The sequence below is a fragment of the Gobio gobio genome (genome assembly GCF_949357685.1).
Source record: "Gobio gobio genome assembly, chromosome: 1".
NCBI lineage: Eukaryota > Metazoa > Chordata > Actinopteri > Cypriniformes > Gobionidae > Gobio > Gobio gobio.
The window spans coordinates 76,528,344-76,551,724 of NC_137097.1; the positions used below are offsets into that span (position 1 = coordinate 76,528,344).

General features: G+C 37.5%; 2 protein-coding genes across 3 annotated transcripts in view; both read left to right on the forward strand.

Moving 5' to 3' along the window:
• Positions 1 to 23,381, forward strand: part of LOC307125013 (E3 ubiquitin-protein ligase TRIM35-like) — a 302,217-nt gene that overhangs the window by 68,881 nt on the left and 209,955 nt on the right. The gene's annotated exons all lie outside the window — the stretch shown is intronic.
• Positions 792 to 13,578, forward strand: txn2 (thioredoxin 2). 2 transcript variants are annotated; one of them, XR_013816379.1, is made up of 5 exons: positions 792 to 852; positions 2,026 to 2,204; positions 9,294 to 9,417; positions 11,628 to 12,721; positions 12,988 to 13,578. XR_013816379.1 is itself a non-coding variant. In XM_079815261.1 (4 exons), the coding sequence occupies exons 2-4, from the start codon at positions 2,026 to 2,028 to the stop codon at positions 11,742 to 11,744; spliced, it is 420 nt and encodes a 139-aa protein (XP_079671387.1). In that variant the 5' UTR covers positions 792 to 852; the 3' UTR covers positions 11,745 to 13,571. The 2 variants fall into 2 exon arrangements, 1 of the variants encoding a protein (XP_079671387.1); XM_079815261.1 differs by having other exon boundaries at positions 11,628 to 13,571.

Genomic DNA, 23,381 nt, shown 5'->3' on the forward strand with positions numbered 1-23,381 from the left:
ATGGTAACCTATATTTAATAAGAGCAGAACATTTAAATTTTCCCTATATTTTTTTTTTGCACATTGCTGTTGTTAAAAAAAGTTAATTTTATCTACATATCAATTCATAAACCTTTGATATGTATATTGTAAAATATATTGTGCCCATTTATACTGTGGAATAGCCGGGGTTTATTCACACGCTGAAAGTTTTGGACCCCAGGTGCTACCAAGCCGCAAATATTTTACATAAAGAAAATAAAGTTAAAACTTGTTTTGAACAATTTCTTTGTCATCTGCAGATTGATTTTAAGAATTAAATCGTAAATCAGATTTTTTTGTGAAAAAAAGGGGATTTGTTTTTTAGGTAATATCGCCCAGCCCTGCTATACAAGCAGCACACCGACTACTCTCAAATATATCCAAGTTTCATTTCTATAGCATTTCTATACTTGAGAAGATCGACTAAAATGGTTTCTGAAATGTTAGGGTGCACTTTTGTGAGATACTGTAGCTGCAATAACTTTTGTAACCTGTAAGTTGATTAACTTCATGCGAAGCAGTTACTGCCTCAGATGCCACCATTCTAATAATGGTAAAAAATCGCACCAAAAAAAACTTGTGCTTATTAAAAAAAAATCCTGAACAGCTTACCCATTTTTCCTGCTTCTAACACATCAACTCTGAGGACGAAATGTTCACTTGCTGCCTCATATATCGTGATGAATCGGTGTCCATCACACTGTAGTTAATCGCGGTTGCGTCAGTTCGTCTCCGCGCCGCGGCGCGTCGCTGTGACGCGTCTTCACCTCCTCCGCGTGAGGGGAAGTGCGTCAGTGGTCCGTGTGACCAGAGGACTCTAGAGCTCAAACGGTAAGAGTTTATTTTATGTCTCATAACTATTATAAACACACAGAACAACATTCAAGCTGAAACAATGCGATGTGACGCGTGACACACGCGTTCATAAACTCACTGGATTTATTATAAACACACACGTAACACATCAGAAGCTCAAAGTCACATGGAGGTTAAAAAACACACAGATTTACACTATATAATAATAATAATAATATATATAATGTACACACACACAATGAGCGATGGATTCACAGGTGCTCCGTGTCTGACAGACTGTCAACAGTGTGTGTGTGCGAAACTGGAAACTCATTCATTATAACAATTACATGATGAGACATTGAATAACAATATGGCTGTTGAATAACAAAACTGCTATTATGTATGAAGTAATGTAAAGGAAATGAGTCTCACCAAGGCTGCATTATTTAATGAGAAATACAGTAAAATAGTGAAATATTTTTACAGTTTGAAATCAGTGTTTTCTATATATTAGGGCTGTCAAAAGATTAATCGCATCCAAAATAAAAGTTTGTGTTTACATAATATATGTGTGTGTACTCTGTTAATTATTATTTATATATAAATACACACACAAGCATGTATATATTTAATAAAAAAAATATTATTTTTATATATAAAACATTTATATTTATATATATTATAGATTATATAAATGTATATACAGTATATACATGCAAATATTTCTTAAATATATACATGAATGTGTGTGTATTTATATATAAATAATAATTAACAGAGTACACACACACATATATTATGTAAACACAAACTTTTATTTTGGATGCGATTAATCGTGATTAATCTTTTGACAGCCCTACTATATAGTAAAATGTAATTTATTTCTATGATCAAAGCTGAATTTATCATCATTACTCCAGTCTTCAGTGTCACATGATCCTCAGAAATCATTATAATATGAGGATTTGATTATTAAGAAACATTTATGATTATTATGAGTGTTGAAAACGACATTTATTAAACTGAAATCTTATGTAACATTATAAATGTACCGTCACTTCAAGTATTAATTGCAGTTTCCACATGAATATGAAGCAGCACAACTGATAATATTCATAAACGAGCATCGAATCGTCATATCAGAGTGATTTCTCAAGGATCTTTGTATGATTCTGCTATTGACTGTGAGGATGTGTGTGTTGTCAGATGGCTTTCAGGCTTCTGGTGCGGAGAGTGTGTGTAGATCTCCAGCGTGTGCCCGCCTCCAGTGTGTGTCCGCCGCTCTTCTCCCGCCGGAGTGTGTCGTTCAACGTGCAGGACCACGAGGACTTCACCGACCGGGTCATCAACAGCCAGCTGCCCGTCCTCATAGACTTCCACGCACAGTACGTACAGCGTCTCATTCATGCTCTGGCGGAAACGAGTGTTTTGCACTGTCCGATTTCTGGTTACACAGGGTTTTTCCTGGGTCAAAAATGGTCTTCGGTGGTGGCTGACAGACATGGTCATCCATACACACACACACACGCTCGCACAGTAAAAAAGTCCCCTACCCACGTGATCTGCAAGCGCAATACTGACAATACATTTTAAATAAATTCAAAGAAATTTTTTAACTTTTGCTTATCTTATTTTGATCCCACATGAAAAAATACTATAGTATATTATAGTAAAATTACTCTAGTAAATACTATAGGGATTTTGAACCGTACTATAGTAAATACACTACAGTAAATTAACAAAGTGTAGTAAATACTATAATATACTACAATTTACTGTAGTATCTACTATAGTATGGTTCAAAAACACTATAGTAATTTTACTATAATATACTATAGTATTTTTCCATGTGGGATACCTTGATGTTTGTTTTTGTTCCTCATTTTTACACTATTTACTGATAATTGTTTTGGTATAATCATATCAATATTAAAAAGTAGTATTAAAAAAATTAACAAATAGCCTAATTTTCTGCAATATACAATTTCATAAAATTATCAGCTAGCTAATAACAACTTTGTTCTGGGTTCACCTCACTCCAGTCTAAACTAAGTGATTTATAGGCTATTTATTTTACTACACATTATGAACATAAATAAGCTGAAAGACTGTGGATAATTACGACTAACTCTTACTATCCACTCTTGCTAAATTGTGTAAGCACACTTGTGTTCTCATTTCAGATGTTCAGAGTAAATGATTAAACTGATTCGTTAGTTCAGTGTTGGACAGATCAGTTGTTCTAACCAGTCGTTAAAATGATTCGGTTCAAAGGAGTCATTAGGTGGCGAATCGGACATTAGCAGACACGTTGTGTGCGAATCCCGTCTGTTAGAACATCGCAAAAGATTTGTCAACACACAGAAAACACTTCATAACCGGACAGGATTTGTTTCCCGTTTATTGAAAGTATGCTTTATGTCAGCTGGCCAGAGAATCAGTCAATGTTTTTTGAGCGCATTTCACACCCAGCGGTAATTAAAGGAAAACATCGTCTGATAGCGCCACGTGCAACATGGATTCGGTCTTCCGACCTTTTGATTTTGATTAATGTAATATGTGTAATATTAGAAAGCTAAGAATGCTTATTTTGAAGACCGAGAGCGTGCGAGCGGGGGAGGATCTCTGATCATTCTCTCTGTCACTCAGTTACAAGCACAGCATCTATTCTACATCACTCATAAATCACAATAACTCATCAAATAAAGCTTTGGCGGGACAAAAAATTTGTTTTGGCGGCCGCCAAAAAATTTTCAATGTAGGAAAAACCCTGGTTACACTCCTTTATGGTCCGGGTCAAATTGACCCTAATTGGATTCAATACAATTCCCCGAAAATCACACTATGAAAAAAAACACATACAATCAGGTACAAACAATTAACTTTTAATATCAATACTTTTCACACATTACAAAGAATAAATATCTGAATTTACGATTTATAAAAATACTTTAAACCACTATTTTTAAGATTGGCCATTGGGACACTTGCCTTTATACATTTAAAACAATAATATCTTAGTCTAAACCTAAAGTAATCTTGACCAACTATATAGTATTTTAATGTTTCCAGACTCTAATTTTCATATTTGGTGACTGATTTTCAAAAGAGATAGCGATAGATTCGTCATTTGTGATGCGGTGCCAAACTATAACGCGCGCTCTGACTCTTTCCATATGTTTTTTTAAATGCATTTTAGAGATTAAATTCAAATCAAATATTAACATTACTGCCCAAACTACTTCTGAATAGGATGTCTACTTCAAAGATATTTTGAAAAGTATGAAAATATAACGTTCAGATCACTCAAACCATATATGGAAATCGAAGAGTCTACATGTCATCTAGTGGAAAACGTTGGTACTGCGCACAAAAACATCTTTTTTTTTAGGTATCGACTAGGGCTGGGCGATATCGCATGACATTGTTAGGCGCATCTCGTCAGTAAAGCCGGTTCCTTGATTAGTAGTAAATCGCCATCACCTGCTTTCAGATAGAGCGGCATTTACTACACAGAGCCGTAGTTCACTGACAAGCTGAGCCATATCGCATTAATTATCGCAGGCGATACGTCCGTGATAATTAATGCGATCCGGATCCGGTCCGGATCAAACCTTTCTGTATGGTTCAGACTCTCAGAGCATTTACAGGAAGTTCCTGTTTATGTTTAAATGTTTATTTTTAAATTCCATCTCGGCTAAATTGATTATGAAAAGTGAAAAGATGCGCAATAGTCCAGAAGACAGAAGGTCAGAAATGATTTTGACCACTTCATTAAGTTTTGTTTTGTAGAAAGCCTTTCTTTAAAGAGAATTTCGTTTTGTATAAATTGTATCTTAATTTTAATAAATGTTTCATCAGCCAATTGCCTGGATTTAATAAATAAGAAGCAAATATGGCAGACAATAATCGTGACGAAGGCGCCGGCGCGATCACTCGCATTGCTCTTGAACACGTCTCATAAATAAACCCAAACTCAGCCTCACAGACATGAGATATGTGTAGAGAAAGCTTCAAATGGCCACTTTTAAACCAAACAATTCAAAACGAAAGGAAATAGTCAAGCAATGTGAAGTGTTCACTAGCGGCAACGACATGCGTCTGTTCATTCATTCACGTCCGTTTACAAACCAATTTATGTCAAGATGATGAGGACAGGACGCAATCATGTAAAGTTCTTTAGTGCAATGTGAAACCAAACCAAAACTAACCCAGTGTATCAGCACATGAACCTCGGTTCGGTCCTCGGTGCCGACTTTCAGGTGTGAAAACGCCGTTAAACTAGAGTTTAATAGACTAAAGAGTGAATATTCTCTGGAATACGCAAACATTGTCAAAACGGTGAATACATCATCGCTATTACAGAGTCCATCTCATCTGGCACGTTATCAGAATTATTCATAATGTTTTTGTCGCTCTAAAGCAGTGGTCACCAACCTTTTCAAGACAAAGATCCCTGACCTCAGCCTTGAAGAAAGGCAAGATCTACTTATAGATTTTTCATGGCCGATTCAGAGGTTTTTTTTATTTATTTCGAGAACATCGTTTTTTTTTCTTTTTCTTTGCTTAAGCAAATTATTTTGTTGTTTATTTGCTCTATAACAGCCCAAACTAGCCTTAAAAAAATGTGCCATTTGAAATGTGAGGCAACCACTGCATTTTAATCACTACCCAAACAAAGGTACACACATGTAGCATGAGCAGTGTTTTTTTATTTAAATTAGATTGCATAATTTCAAGACTTTATTCAGCTTTAGCTTTGTGAAATTGATACATAAGACACACCTGCACAAAACAAAAACAGATGGACTGAATAAAAATGCTAATTCACTTTTTGACAGTAGATGGTGCTTATGGAAAAGAAGCGTTTCTTTGGGTACCACTGTATGCCATCAAAACTATTCTGGAGACAGTTTCGTTCAGAGATACATTAATTTAACCCCCCTCCCCTCCCCAATTCAATATTTATATTTTTCTTCCTATATTCCTATATTTCAAGCATCCCGAACAGTTATCTTGCTGGGACTATTTATACCTGGTCCACTTCGTGTTTTTACAGATCAGATATCTGATTTATCAGAACGATTCCATTTACACTTGGTCACATAAATGTGGTGTCTTCAATTCCCACGTTATATGCATTTTTAATGGAGTTCACGTCACCGAAATCAACAAATATGAGCTGCATTGTATTGATCAACAGCTAATTTCAAATCAAGGACTGCAATAGGAGAGAGAGTGGCATAAGCACTGATCATTTAGTTACTTTACTTTTAATAATAATGAGCGTCTGCAACTTTTACTTTCCTTGGCAGTTTGCTGAAGAGATATTCAGCTGCAGTAGCGCTGTCATAACTAGCATCGGTCGATTTGTGCTGTGTGAATTGAGGTTGCAGAGAATACATTTTGGGAGCATAAGGAGCGATTTCGTGCCTTGATAATGTGTTTGCACGGCTTTACACAGAGAGGCCGGATAGCTGGCCTGAATGGTTGTAACGTTTGTCAAGTGAAAGCAAAACTCACGTATCTGATATTTCACAGGGGTTTATTATCAGCGTCGTCGATCCCACGCGCACATGGGGCAGTTTGCAAAACACTTCACTAACAACAGCGTTACTCAACAGAAAATAAACAGTGAGAGCAACAGAAATATTACACGCATACATGCGACGTTCACAGCACGTGCTCCGTCCACGGCACGGACTGCCTTCTGCATTAAAGGAGCAGTACATACCGGGACATACCGGGACAGTGATAAAGATTGACCAGTCGATCACGATCGACGGGTTGGCGACCACTGCTCTAGATGATGAAATACCTGCTGATGACAGAGCGCTGTGCGTTTACACTAGGGCTGTAACGGTACACAAAACTGACGGTTTTGAAGTCACGGTTCTGTACGGGTTCGCTACAGCAGTTTTACAAAATTGATAAAAGTTTATATTGTTGTAAACTATATAGGGAGCCCTTACTTACACATTAAAGCTACACTGTGTGATATTTTCCCCCATCTAGCGGCTAAAAGGTATATGACCATCCAGTGAATATTAGTTTCTGTTCCTCTCAATTCCGATTTCGTTTTAACTCCTACGGTGGCCGATTTAGTCCAAGATTAACATGGCTTCCAGTTCGACCTCGTCCACATTCGACACGGTGCCATCGAGTGTTAAAACGCCAAAGGCGAAGCTTGAATTTACGGGTATGTCCCTCTTTGGCTAATGTACTTTCAAGATGGAGGGGCAACATGGCGACCCGCATTCGAACCCCTCACCCGTATGTATTTTCAATAAACTTACGAGAATACTTTATTACTTGAAAGGAGTAAATATACATTAATGAGCACATATATTTTTGAATGAACTAAGTGTTTTTAGCTAAAAATAAACTAAAAAAGTTACACAGTGTAGCTTTAATATTAAAGGTTAACAACAGAGCCCAAACTATGAGCCTAAATTCAGCTGATATTCATGTTTAGGTATAATAATCAACACTCAAATAACACACAGTACGCAAACATGTAAACTTCACATACGGCAGTTTTTGCAATAACTTCTAAATCTAATAATAAAATAGTTTTTTATCCAATTCGTTGCAGTGTGTGTCATTTTCATGACAGGTTTATTTAAACACACATGAAATAATCAAGACGTACATCATTAACAGGTTCAGTAGAATATAATGAGGCTAATATAGGTCATATATTTAGTGAAAGAGTTGATCTCTCTAGTGAACTAACAGCTGTGGACACTGATTGACTTCTGAGGTAAATGTGATGCTACAGGACATTGCTTACAGCAGTTATATTGACGTCTTTCCGCCGTTGAACACTGAGCGATTACACGATATATGATGCGCGACAGTAAGTTGTAAACTCAACATACCTTCAGATGTTCATTCATGTTTATTCTTTATGAAGAGATCGCAGATGATCGGGTCGCGTGGCCGCTTGAACTGTGATCAGTGATCACTCACGCCACATTAAAGAGTTTCGTCTTTATTGGGACATGACGGATGAGTTCGTCTCTATTTTTAGCGCCAAGTTTAAACTACATAACCTGGATAAATCTCATTTGTGCAGTACTGGCTGTTATGTTAAATAAAGTGTATGCAAGGAATGCAAGTTATTTGACCTTTGAACCCTGTTGTTGTCTCCCCTCAGACTTTAATGGCGGGCTTGTACGCAATTATCAAAGCGACCACAAGATGGCGCCATTTATCTGTGAATCTGATATTACAAACACGATACCTGATTATGGGAAAATGCTAAAATATCGGGAATATTATTATATGTCAGTTTCAGTCGGTAAACGGTAATAAATATTATTAAGTTAATAAAAGTGTTTTTTATTTCCAACAGTACATTGATTTTTTTACTATTATATTTTGTCCAACATTACACCCACTAGATTTTTTTTTTGGTTTTAATTTATTTCCAAAATTATTGTTGAATTAATATTATTATATGGCAGTTTTGGTCGGTGAAAAAGTAATAAATATTATTAAATTAATGTTATTAATATTGAAGTGATATTATTAATTAATTGTTTTCAGTCTGTAAAAGTAATAAATATTATTAAATTAATATTAATGTTATTAATATTGAAGTGATATTATTAATTAATTATTTTCAGTCTGCAAATGGTAATTTATATCAATATTATTAAATTAAAGTTAGATCAAATTAAATATTATTAAACAAGTTTCAGTCAGTAAACCATAGCTTATATTAATATTATTAATATTACTTGATTAAAATGTATATTATTTAATGGTTGTTTCAGCATAATTAATATTATTTATTCAAATGAAAAAAAAATTCTGAAAAAAGACAAAACTAATTGTGATGGCTAAAATATTTTTTAAAAATGTAATTTAATAAATTAATATTATTGTAGGATAGTTTCAGTCTGTAAATTGTAAGTAAAATTATTATTAATAATATTACTTAATTAAAATTACTATTATTAAACAGAATGTTCAAGTCAGTAAACCGGTCATTTATATTGATATTATTATAATTATATTACTTAAATTGAATATTAGGTGGTAAACCATAACTAATATTAATATTATTAATATTACTTCATTAAAATGTATAATGAATGAGTTCCATTAGGTTAACGTGAATTAATATTAATATTACATTAATGTAAATGTTAATTAAAATGATGATTTAATTGAAGTTTGAGTCGGTAAACAGTGTTATGTTAAATTATTAATTACGTCACGCGTTCTTTTTTTGGACGTTTACACACATTAAATAATCTTTTCTTAGAAAGGGTGTGTGTGAACAGGGGTTGTGTGTTATGTATGTATAGTGTGTGTGTGACGCCTCTCTGACAGGTTTGTGTTCAGAGATCATGTCAGCTGATCTCAGGTCAGTTTCTGTGGTTTGTGAATGTGTGATGGCGTATGAAGTGTGATTTACAGTGGCAGTAATCAGATCGGTGTGTGTGTGTGTGTGTGTGTTGTAGGTGGTGCGGCCCCTGTAAGATCCTCGGCCCTCGGCTGGAGAAGGCCATTGCCAAACAGAAGGGTCGGGTGGCCATGGCCAAAGTGGACATCGATGAACACACAGACCTGGCCATCGAGTACGGGGTACGACACCCGCACTAAACACAGCGTAACATTAGAAACGCTGCCACGCCCACTCACGCAAATCACTTCAACCTGACCTCTGTTTTTGTCTCTTATTTTGTCATTTATTTTTTAGTATGCAAAAAACTGAAATAAATATTAATATATAATATAATATAATATTAATATTAATAAATGGCTAAAGCACAAAACAATTTACAACAAATGACAAAAAAAAGATCAAATAAAAGTGAATGTAAAATATGAATATATATTCCTAGTATATTAATATTACCATTGCCAACATTTCACTCATTAGATTTTTTACTTTTTTATTTTTAACTTAATTATAATTTTATTTCCAACATTTAACTCATTAGATTTTTTTACTTTTATTTTATTTAAATTTTACTTTAATTTTATTTCCAACATTTCACTCATTAGATTTTTTTATTGTTTTATTAAAATTTTATTCCTACATTTCACTCATTAGATTGTTACTGTTTTATTTTAATTTTATTTCTAACATTTCATTCATTAGATTTTTTGTTTTATTTTAATTTTATTTCCAATATTTCACTCATTATATTTTTTACTGTTTTATTTTAATTTAATGTTTTATTTTATTTTAATTTTATTTTCCAACATTTCACTCATTACATTTTTTTACTGCTTTATTTTATTCTTATTTCCAACATTTCACTCATTAGATTTTTTTACTCTTTTATTTTAATTTAATTAAAATTTTATTTCCAACATTTCACTCATTACATTTTTTTACCGTTTTATTTTATTTTTATTTTTATTTCCAACATTTCACTCGTTAGAATTTTTTTAACGTTTTATTTTATTTTAATTTAATGTTTTAATTTAACTTTAATTTTATTCCAACATTTCACTCATTAGATTTTTTTTACTGTTTTATTTTATTTTTATTTCCAACATTTCACTCATTAGATTTTTTTTACTGTTTTATTTTAATTTAATTAAAATTTTATTTCCAACATTTCACTCATTATATTTTTTTTACTGTTTTATTTTAATTTTATTTCCAACAATTCACTCATTATATTTTTTTTACTGTTTTATTTTAATTTTATTTCCAACATTTCACTCATTAGATTTTTTTACTCTTTTATTTTAATTTAATTAAAATTTTATTTCCAACATTTCACTCATTAGATTTTTTTTTACCGTTTTATTTTATTTTACTTTTTATTTTATTTCCAACATTTCACTCGTTAGAATTTTTTTAACGGTTTATTTTATTTTAATTTAATGTTTTAATTTAACTTTAATTTTATTCCAACATTTCACTCATTAGATTTTTTTTTACTGTTTTATTTTATTTTTATTTCCAACATTTCACTCATTAGAGTTTTTTTACTGTTTTATTTTATTTTTATTTCCAACATTTCACTCATTAGATTTTTTTTACTGTTTTATTTTAATTTAATTAATTTTATTTCCAACATTTCACTCATTAGATTTTTTTTACTGTTTTATTTTAATTTAATTAAAATTTTATTTCCAACATTTCACTCGTTAGAATTTTTTTACCGTTTTATTTTATTTTAATTTAATGTTTTAATTTTATTTTAATTGTATTCCAACATTTCACTCATTAGATTTTTTTTACTATTTTATTTTATTTTTATTTCCACCATTTCACTCATTAGAGTTTCTTATCTTTAATTTAATATTGTACTTATTTTACTTTAATTATTTCTTTCATTTCACTCATTTAGGTTAGATTTACATAATTGTATTTTATATTTTATTTTACCCACGCAGTATAATCTATTCTATTCCATCACATACTTCATATATTGGTTTTCTTTATATTAATATATACTCCTAGTGTATTATTATCACTATAAATAACACTAGTAGAAACCGGGGGCTCAGAAAAACCCTAAAACATAAACTCTTTCATTACTTGCATTAACACAATCATACATGCGAGTGCTTTATTTCAGCTTTACTTTAGTTTGAAGTGTTAAAATAACTCAAACTAACCCTCAAATACAAACTTTATAGACAAATGATACAAAAAGAAAAACAAAATTACCAAAATTTGAACTAATATAAAATAAAACTAATTCTAACAGCGCGTCTCAAAGACATAATAACACAAAATAACCACACGATAAACTTCTGATGTATAGAAATACACGTATACATTCCTCCGATTATTATGGGATGCTGATTGTTCCTGATGTGCTGTGTAGGTGTCGGCCGTTCCCACGGTGATCGCCATGCGGGGCGGTGATGTCATCGACCAGTTCGTGGGCATCAAAGACGAAGACCAGCTGGATTCTTTTGTGGAGAAGCTGATTGGACAGTGAGGCTGTCAGTCACCGCCCCACCGCTCTAGCCCCGCCCACCTCCGTTACATCTAATCCCAAACACAGACCCCGGCTCTCACCATCAGCGGGGCCTGAGGGGCCCTGAGCTCTTCAGAGGGCCGTGTTTACTGCTCTCCGACCTCAATGTGAAAGTGTGTGTGTGTGTGTGTGTGTCCGTTTGCTCCTCTTTCTTTCTCTCTCTCGGGTATGACTGTGAATATTGTGCTGGATGCATGGGATTGGTTGTGTTTAGACTCATGTAAACTGTTATATAACCAACTCGTCAAGTGGAATTATGAATAAAGCGACTGTGCGATATTTAACTCGGCTGGTGTGGATTATATATATTATACCACACACACACACACACACACTCTCAGCACTCGGGACACTTCTGAATATCATTGCGTTATGTCCGTTAATGAGGACCCTTGGGGTAAGATGAGCCACACAGAATTGGCACGGAAGGTCGCAGGTGTTATTATTATTGTTGTTTTCAGTTGTATAATTATCGTAATCAATGGGGTTATTATTTATTATCATTTCCATGAATTAATATATTCGCATATTCATCGGTTAATTGGGTGAAATTATTAAATCTGCACTCATAGTGTTGCTATTATGACGCATCTTCAGTTAAAAATATGGAAAAAGTGTAATTAAAATCAAGTAAATTAAATATGTGAATATTCATAAGCCTGAATATAAGAATAATTTTACCTTTCAGATTAATCGGTTATTCAATTACTATCAACTAAATTGTCCCAATAACATTTTAAATAGATGATTTAGTATTTTACATTAATGACAATTTAAAAAAAAAAATTTTTTTAAAATCACAGATCAAGCATAACATTATGACCACCTTCCTAATATTGTGTTTGTCCCCTTTTTTGCCTTCAAAACAGCCCTGACCCGTCGAGGCATGGCCTCCTCTAGACCCCTGAAGGTGTGCTGTGGTAATGAGGACCCTTGGGGTAAGATGAGCCACACAGAATTGGCACAGAAGGTCACCGGTGTTATTATTGTTGTTTTCAGTTGTATAATTATCATAATCAATGGGGTTATTATTTATTATTATTTCCATGAATTAAGAGGTACATTTCAGACATATTCGCATATTCATCGGTTAAATCTGCTATTATGACGCATCTTCAATTAAAATATGGGGGAAAAAATCACAGATCAAGCATAACATTATGACCTAATATTGTGTTGGTCCCCCTTTTTGCCTTCAAAACAGCCCTGACCCGTCGAGGCATGGCCTCCTCTAGACCCCTGAAGGTGTGCTGTGGTATCTGGCACCCCAAGATGTTAGCAGCAGATCCTTTAAGTCCTGTAAGTTGAGTCCGTGGATCGGACTTGTTTGTTCGGCACATCCCACAGATGCTCGATTGGATTGAGATCTGGGGAATTTGGAGGCCAAGTCAACAAATCAAAATGTTCACTTGCTGCCTAATATATCCCACCCACTAACAGTGTTATCATAATGTTATATATTTGTGAGATAATCTGTGTTTGTGGAGCGCGTGTGAATCTCCATAGAGGCGGGTCTTGTTTTAGTTCAGCCCGAGGCTCTTTCTAACTGAAGGATTCCTAACCTAAATAACATCTGTTGGCTAAAGCACGCACACCTGTCTGTCAACCGCGCATGGGAAAGTGCGCGCCTCAAACCGGTTCTGGTCTCTAATCGCAGCTCAGTGATGATGCAACTCTCCAGGTGTGTGTTACGTCAGCGCATAACGGTCTCTCCGTTACACACACTTCACGCAGACCCAGAGTTACTCACTTTATGGCTGAAAGTGTCAATAAAAACTTTCTCAAAGTAGCCGTTTATTCCGACTGAATATGATTTACTGCGTGCGTTCCAGATGTGTTGTTATATCACAGCAGGTGTTTATTCTGGACTCTTTCATGACGTCACTTCCTCAAACATCTGCGGTTCTCCAATCTCGCCGCATGATGATGTCATCCAGCAGAACTCCAGCCCGCCAATGACAGCCTGCCATTAGCTGACCGCACATGACATCATCACATCACATCATCGGCCACAAGCACTTCCTCTTTTAAAAGAGGGTTCGGTGCTATTTTGGTAGCCTACCATTGAGATACTGTAATAGTTTTTTTATTATTATTATTAATAACGTAATATTTTTTTAATATGTCTATAAAGTGTTTATTTCATTTTTATTTCAGTTCAACTTCAAACGAAATTGAGTCAACGTTTATTTTATTTAGTGAACACACATATGGGTTTAGTTTTAGTTGATGCTAGCGCCTAAATACAGAAAAAATACCGATCAAAATCGTTTAAAAACTAGTCCGACATCTTGTTTTAATCTTTAGATGTTGAGGTGCCGCACTTCAGACAGAGTTAAGTCTCCATTATCCCGAGGCTTTGTTGTCGAAAGTGCTGGATAAAGTCCCGGAGCTCCACATCTACGGTGTCCCGGATGTGCCCGTTGAGGTGAAGGCGTGTTGTTAGCGGTACTGAGACCTGAGCGACACGCAACAGGGCCGAAGGTGAAAGAATGACGGAATAGAAACTCAACACCTCTTCCGCTGTGTAACAAAAGACCACACCTCCACCTCTCTCTCTCTCTTTCTCTCCTTCTCTCGCTAGTTCTCTGTGACCATATAAGGGAAAAACACAGAGGCGCGCGTTTGCAGAATTCCTCCGCGCTCTCGTTTCTTTCACACTCCGTCACTTTTCCCCTTGCTCACGCTTTAAACGCTTACTAATGCTTTTTTTCAGCCTAGACTTGAAACCAAAAGTGTGCTTATTCAGATGTTTTTGCTATGCTACATACCTCAGATGCTTGTGATAACTGTGTGTGTGTGTGTGTGTGTGTGTGTGTGTGTGTGTGTGTGTGTGTGTGTGTGTGTGTGTGTGTGTGTGTGTTTAGCTGAAAACAACAGTCAAAACAAGCTCGTCGCATTTGACATTAATATTGTTCTTTGACAAGTAGTAGCTTACTCCACGGACTTTACTACAGTCTTCAAACACTATAGTCTTCAAGTGTGCTTAGGAGAGAGAGAAACAATAATGAACAACAGCCAATGAGATACGAGCGCTGCAGTGACGTTGACAATAGGATTTTTTTAATTGGCTTTTGGGTTATTGTAGAAAATAAGCTCTGTGACCATCACAAGTTTGATTCTTGCGCGTTGTGTTCATCATGATAATCTTCACAACTTTTAAAGCCTAAAATACAATGAGCTATAAACGTACACCGCGGTCATCAACGTCACTGCCATTAGTCTTTCGGCAACTCTTTCCACAGACTTTTTTAAAGCTACACTGTGTAACTTTTTTTGTTTATTTTTAGCTAAAAACACTTAGTTCTTTCAAAAATATATGTGCTCATTAATGTATATTTACTTCTTTCAAGTAATAAAGTATTCTCGTAAGTTTATTGAAAATACATACGGGTGAGGGGTTCGAATGCGGGTCGCCATGTTGCCCCTCCATCTTGAAAGTACATTAGCCAAAGAGGGACATACCCGTAAATTCTTCCCCTTTGGCGTTTTAACACTCGATGGCACCGTGTCGAATGTGGACGAGGTCGAACTGGAAGCCATGTTAATCTTGGACTAAATCGGCCACCGTAGGAGTTAAAACGAAATCGGAATTGAGAGGAACAGAAACTAATATTCACTGGATGGTCATATACCTTTTCACCACTAGATGGGGGAAAATATCACACAGTGTAGCTTTAAGGCTTTTAACCACAAACTCATTTACTTCATCTGAAATCCCCCTCTATACCCTGAAATAGGGCACTATTTGAAGGGACAGCCATTTGTAGTGGTGTCCGAAACCATAGTGTACGTTATCAATCAAATCAAATCAATCAAATCAAATCACTTTATTGTCACACAGCCATGTACACAAGTGCAACAGCAGGTGAAATTCTTGGTGCAGTTCCGAGCAACATAGCAGTCATGACATGTACAACATTTAAAGCAGCATCAGATTACACATCTGAGGCCTATTGCACAAAACTAGGATAAGGGATTAAGCCGGGATATCTTGGTGATCCTGGCTCAATTTATCCGTGATCCGGTTGCACTAAAGCTGGATAGGGTGGCAGTTGGATGTTATGGTATAAATTACCATGGAGATTTATTCTGTGGAGCTAGCCTGCTCCAGACCAGGCTAAATTCCAGGATCTATTTAATCTCATCCCTTATGTCAGTCAGCAGTCACCACAAACGGAATCCAATAGTTATTCTACTGCCCACTATACATTGTTATCACATATAACTAGACCCACTGTCATTATTTAAACGTTTGTGATCATAATTTCAAAATCATTTTGGATAAATTATGATTTTTAGATGATGTTGCTATCATTGGATAATTTACGGTTTCCTATAGACTATAAGGCTATATATAAACATGATAGAATATTAGGGCCACAGAGGAAAAAAAAGAAAAGTCACAGACTTCGATAAATTAAATCATAAATTGTAACCCGTTGTTTTAGAGGAGGACGGTTGTTAAAATGACAGCTGTGGGGCATTTCGTGGAATTGTTCTTCAGTATGGTTTCACAAACAAGGACATACTTAATCTTTTGGCATATCAGCGTCACATTGTCATAAGTATCAGGACTGTAAAAAGAATATGCATCTTTTCCGCAGAAAGAACCAGCCTCATAAATGTATGACTTTTTCCTTCTTCCTCAGTGTGGCCCTAATACTCGGTCGTATAAAATACACATTCCATATAAATATAAAAACACAAAGTGTAACATTAGGTTCCTTTATTGAATAAGGATAAAACAAAGCAGGTAAACCATCAGCTCCTTTCGAAACTGAAGTCACACAGTGACTCAACAATACAACAAAAGGATTATACAACAAAAGGATAAATACACATTCAAAGATAGAGATTATATAATATATAGAGATTATATAACACACCCCGCTTGTCTGCACACTGAAATAAATGCAGGACAAATCCATACACATCAACTGAACAGACAAATGAATGGATGCAGTAGCCTCCCTGCAAGCTTGTATTACACACAGTATACAGCACAAACATCATAAGAGGCCAAAAAAAAAAAAAAATCAGTGGATAGCATAAGAAGCAGAGTACAACGGCTAAGATTAAACTGTAGCCTACTACTAAGCGTAGTAATTATGTAAGCCTTTGATTATAATTTATCAAAGCCTTATACAGTGTGATGGGGTTACTTTACACAATTTCACTCATATCTGTTGTCCATTTCAATTAAAAGTTAAACTGTTTCATAATCAGTGTACAACTGCATTTTTGGAGATGTGAATTAACTATTTGGATTGTAATTGTGATGTTTCAGCGGAGCGGTGAGTGTGTAATTGTGCACTACTTTCGCATTCTGAAGGTCTGCAATACTTTGCCATGCTTTTTCTCTTTGCTTTATCACTGTGTCGGTGTTGCCTTTCTTCTTAATTATGTATTTTACCTCCTCGTATGCCTCCATGAGGATTTGTGCCTCCAACGGGGAAAAGTACGCCGCTCTAGTTGCCATGGTGAATCAGTGAATCTGTGATCGGCGGCGGGTCTATTTGAGTGAGCCGTGAGCGCGCACCTATCCAAGATTGGTTTAACCTGGCTTGATGAATCCGTGTCTGCTCATCCTGGCTTGGTCTTTGTGCAACCAATTAAGCCTGGATGCACTTGTTTTGGCTTCATTGAGCTCAGCTCAGTCATTTATCCTGGATGTCTTAATTCTACTTTTGTGCAATGGGCCTCTGATGCGCCCACAATTACTCACAGCACAGTAAACACTACAATAAATAATTTACACAATGTGAGTGTAGTTCTCACAGCTTTAACCAATATACACATACTTACAATATACATATACTTTAAACAATATACACTAAACATACATTAAACAATATTGAGTGCACTCAATCCCATAATGCACTGCAATAACGAGTGTACAGTTGATGGACACTCAACGGCTAGAGAATACCCATAATGCACTGCAGTAACGAGTGTACAACTGACTGACGCTCAACGGCTAGAGAATACCCATAATGCACTGCAGTAACGAGCTTACAACTGATGGACACTCAACGGCTAGAGAATACCCATAATGCACTGCAGTAACGAGCTTACAACTGACGGACGCTCAACGGCTAGAGAATACCCATAATGCACTGCAGTAACGAGCTTACAACTGACGGACGCTCAACGGCTAGAGAATACCCATAATGCACTGCAGTAACGAGTGTACAGCTGATGGACGCTCAACGGCTAGAGAATACCCATAATGCACTGCAGTAACGAGTGTACAGCTGATGGACGCTCAACGGCTAGAGAATACCCATAATGCACTGCAGTAACGAGTGTATAACTGATGGACACTCAACGGCTAGAGAATACCCATAATGCACTGCAGTAACGAGCTTACAACTGATGGACACTCAACAGCTAGAGAATACCCATAATGCACTGCAGTAACGAGCTTACAACTGATGGACGCTCAACAGCTAGAGAATACCCATAATGCACTGCAGTAACGAGTGTAGAACTGATGGACGCTCAACGGCTAGAGAATACCCATAATGCACTGCAGTAACGAGTGTATAACTGATGGACGCTCAACGGCTAGAGAATACCCATAATGCACTGCAGTAACGAGTGTACAACTGATGGACGCTCAACGGCTAGAGAATACCCATAATGCACTGCAGTAACGAGTGTACAACTGATGGACGCTCAACGGCTAGAGAATACCCATAATGCACTGCAGTAACGAGTGTACAGCTGATGGACGGCTAGATGTCTTACGGCGGCCATCTTGTCACAGGCAAGATTGTGGTTTCTTACAAACGTTATTAACGTGGCTATAATTCTGGATGCTTGAACAAATTATTCATAAGTATGCAGTTGTTGAGTGCAATAAGTGAGGAGCGAGAGACGGAGATGCGTCGAGTCAGCTTTACTCTCCACTTTACATCAAACTCAGAACTCAACAGCGAGTGAGATCAATAATGACAACAACCAGGAACTCTCATATCACAACACTTCTCCCTTAAAGGTACAGTCCCTTAGTGAATGTCTCTAATGGTGCGTTCACACCGGATGCGATTCGCGCGAGTGATTTACATGTTAAGTCAATGCAGAGACGCGAAATGGCATTCTGCAGCGCGATTCGCGCGAATGAGGCGGCGCGAAGGACGCAAATTGAGCGTTTTGAACGCGCGATTCGCGTGACTCGCGCGAATCGCTCAAGTTGAAAAATCTGAACTTTGGCGGATATTTCGCGCCGCGTTAACCAATCAGGAGCTTGCTCTAATAGTGACAACAATGAGGAGAAAATCTGTATATTAATATCTGGTTCAGACAATATGATTATCACTATGATAACATTAAATGACATGAAACACAACCCAGTCTCTTTTTGTTAAATGCAAGTTTATGTTTGATCAATAATACAAAAGTATAAGTAATGTATAACAAGCTATACATGAAATAAAGCAAACAATTCAGTCAAACATTCAAAGTCAGTGCTAGTCGGCTAACGTTACAACTGCAACGTACAGTTATAGCCTAAAAATATAAAGTAATGAAACTTATCTTTGCCCTCAGCCTAAACGATTTGCCAGGGAACAAATTATAGATCCATGAGACCAAAGATCGGCCGTTACAAGACGAATTATAGCTCGAGACACACCTCAGAGACATCAGAGCCAGCGGGAGAAGGACTGGCCGAGGAAAGGCTGATCTCACCGGGTTAATGACCGCCGCTGATCCACTGGAGCTCACAACTCCGAAAACGCCAGATCACATGTTCAAATAGGCACTCTTTATATAAATAAACCACATGTTTGAGCTTTAAACGACTACATTATCGACTGAAAAAGTCTTAAAACTACGTTTTGTCACACATTAACAGTAGATTTTAACAAAGAAAAGACGTGTAAACACAGCCCATGTCAGCCATTTCTCAACGAGACGAGCCGCTGGCAGAAGCCCCGCCCATGAAGTGAATTCGCGTCTGTTGTGCAGTGAATGTCACGCGTGATTCGCGCGAGTAAACTCAAAATGTACACGTGTCCACCTTCGCGCGAATCGCGTCCGGTGTGAACGCCACATTACAGTCCTCCTTGTGGGTCACCACACAGGCCCCCCAGAATTCACCCATAATAACAGGGCCAGACCGAACACTATTCACACTATTCACAAAACAGAACAGTCCAGCTCATAACAGTCCCTATAAGAGTCAACGTGTAGGGGGGCGGACCTGGCGGCCATACCGGCTGTGCTTAACAGGAGGGGGGCAAAGGGAAAGGGGCGTTGTTGAGGCGACGGGAATCACCACAGGGACCACGCTTTGGTCACCATGTGCAGGGGGGAAGCCCACGGGCTGTTGGAGCGGCGCACGATGCCGAGGTGCTCCATGGTGGCGAACTCCTCAGTGCGATCGCGAGCTTGCCAGAGTCGAGGCGCCGTGGTGATGTAGTGCTCCACACCATGCTTAGCCACCGCCGATGAAAAGCAGCCGTTGATACAGGTCCCCGGTGGCAAGCGTGTTCGACAGACAAAGCGCCCCTGCCCCTCCCAGCGTGGGTATGAAGCAAAAGAACGGCGTCGATCAGGCGGCAGTTCGAAACATCCACCAACAGTCTGTAAGCGCAGAGGAAATCCGCCCCAGGAGAGATGTAGACACTGTGGCTATTACGAAGTCCCAGCCGAAACACACTTCCACACTTCCGAAAAGGAATGATGGATCCGCCGCGCCCAGCACAGCCAGCATCCTCTCCATTAAAGGGTCAGTTCACCCAAAAATTAAAATTCTGTTATTAATGACTTACCCTCATGTCGTTTGACACCCGTCAGACCTCCGTTCATCTTCAGACACAAATGAAGATATTTTAGTGTAAATCTGATGGCTCTGAAAGGCCTCCATTGACACAATGCACTTTACACTCTCAAGACCCTTAAAAGCTACTAAAGACGTAGTGATGACGATTTCAAAACACGGCATCATGAAGCTTCGAAGCGTTATGAATCAGTGAGTCGAATCAGCGGTTTGGCGGTTTGACACGCGATCCGAATCATGATTCGACTCACTGATTCATAACGCTTCGAAGCTTCATGATGCCGTGTTTTGAAATCGTCATCACTATATAAGTCGTTATTTAGGGTTTTTTTGCGCACAAAAACTATTCTCGCAGATTCATAAAGTTATTGTAGAGCCACTGTAGTGAGATGGACTTTGTAACGACGTTTTTAGTGTCTTTTAAGGGTCTTGAGAGTGTAAAGTTGAGCCAATGGAGGCCTTTCAGAGCATCAGATTTACACTAAAATATCTTAATTTGTGTTCTGAAGATGAACGGAGGTCTGACGGGTGTCGAACGACATGAGGGTAAGTCATTAATGACAGAATTTTCATTTTTGGGTGAACTAACCCTTTAACTCGGACAGCTTGCTATCACCAAGGCCATTCAGGGACAGCAGGCGGTCTGCTTTCTCCAGCTCCGACAGTTCAAAGAGGCTCAACAGGAATGTTTTGAGTGCGCTGTGCTTCCCGTCAGCCAGAGGAGCCTCTAACAGCGCCATAGCTCTGGCTGTCGTCGAGGCGTCTAAAGCCGCTACCACATGGAAATACTTTGTATCATCCTGTGTTATTCCTCTCAGCTGGAACTGAGCCTTGATGTGTTGAAACCACGGCCGTGGATTGTGCTGCCAAAAGTCCGGTAATTTCATGGTGGCCGCATAGATCGCGTCGACATTAGCTGCGCCGCTAACAGCGGCCGCAGTATTTTCACCACCGCCGTTGTGTGACATAATTCAGCCGTATCCAACTCACGTGGGGGTCACCAAGTGAGGAGACAAGATGCGTTGAGTCAGCTGATTTATACTTCTGCGTCAGACCTACGCCGTATCCTCTACGGCACAAGTTACGCGTTGGTTTTCATTTATACTTCTGCGTTGTTGTCTGCGTCAATGTGCAATTCCACATGCAGACCGCTAGAGGCAGTGTCCACGGGGGTGTTGATGGTAACCCACAGCATCAAGGCAAAAGCCGAAGAAGAAGCAGCTTGTTTACATTGTCGGAGTTCAGCCGCCGTCATAGCGGCTTTTCTTGCAGCTTGAGTTGTTGTATGTAATACAAATCAAGCATCTCTAGTTGATTAGTAGAGTTACAAAAGAGGCGATCTGGCGCTGGAATGCGTTTTTGAAATCATGCCGAGCTCGTGACGTTTTTTTCAGTATCGCTGGCTGGTACACAGACAAACGCTTCAATCGATCGCTGTTGCGGAGACTATTGAAATCACAAAACCAAATGTACCCTAATGTGTCCCCGTTCTTGATATACAATCACTGATTAATATATGTGGTTTTAATGAGGAAATAAATCAACTATACACAGCGGATCTATGTTTTTATTCACTAACGTAAACAATCTCTGCACTACAAAATATTGTGTTATATAGCAGATATAAGGATTATCATCCCTTTTCTGGACACACACACACACACACACACTCCTATCGTAGATTTATTTATTGACCTGAGGGAGGGACTCTGGCAGACCAATCACAGCGCTTCTCCCTTAAAGGTACAGTCCCTCAGTGAATGTCTCTTACAGTCCTCTTTGTGGGTCACCACACAGTGTCATAACTACATCTGTGACATTTATAACAAACCAAACAGTTTGAAAATCGGTAGAAAATTGAGCAAGTTATGGTTATTTAAAAAGCACACGCACCATTAAAACACAATGTTAGGAGTGAGCGAGCTGATGTGACAAAATGGCCGCCAGGTGTGGACGTGGACCCCCATTGGCCAGCAGCGCGGACACATCTAGCCTTTATTATGGATATCTGTGGGTCAACTGATGGACGCTCAACGGCTAGTTTTTATTGAAAACAATTGTCAAGTATATTAAATGTTTAGCTGCTAACATCTTAAGTCGCACTCTTTCACTGCTAATGCTAACTAAAGTAAGCCTTCTCTGATGTGATTGGCCATCTCACTCATTCTGACAGTGATTATGCATGTTGTGCGTATGTGTGTGTATGTGTGTGTGTGTGTATGTGTGTGTGTGTTGTGTGTATGTGTGTGTTGTGTGTGTTTAGGATGCGATTAATCGATTTGACAGGACTAGATATTATTAATGTTATTTATTTTAGTATTATTTAAAAATGTATTATTATTTTATAATGTATTATTTATTTATTGGTTTAAAGACATTGTTATTATTTAAATTTTTTTACAATTTTAAATTCATTCTTATTCCCTCTCTGTGCAAATCACTAAAACAACACATCATGAGCCCTTCCTTCATATAGTTTGATGACAAAACATACATAAATGAATAATGTCAAAGCTAATAGCTAAGTGAAGTGTGTGTGTGTGTCTGTGAGAGTGTGTGTGTGTGTGTGTGTGTGTGTGTGTGTGTGTGTGTGTGTGAGTGTTTGTGTCTATGAGAGTGGAGTGTGTGTGCGTTTGTGAGAGAGAGTGTGTGTGTGTGTGTGTGTGAGTGAGTGAGTGAGTGAGTGAGTGAGTGAGTGAGTGAGTGTGTGTGTGTGTGTGTGTGTGTGTGTGTGTGTGTGTGTGTGTGTGTGTGTGTGTGTGTGTGTGTGTGTGTGTGTGTGTGTGTGTGTGTGTGTGTGTGTGTGAGAG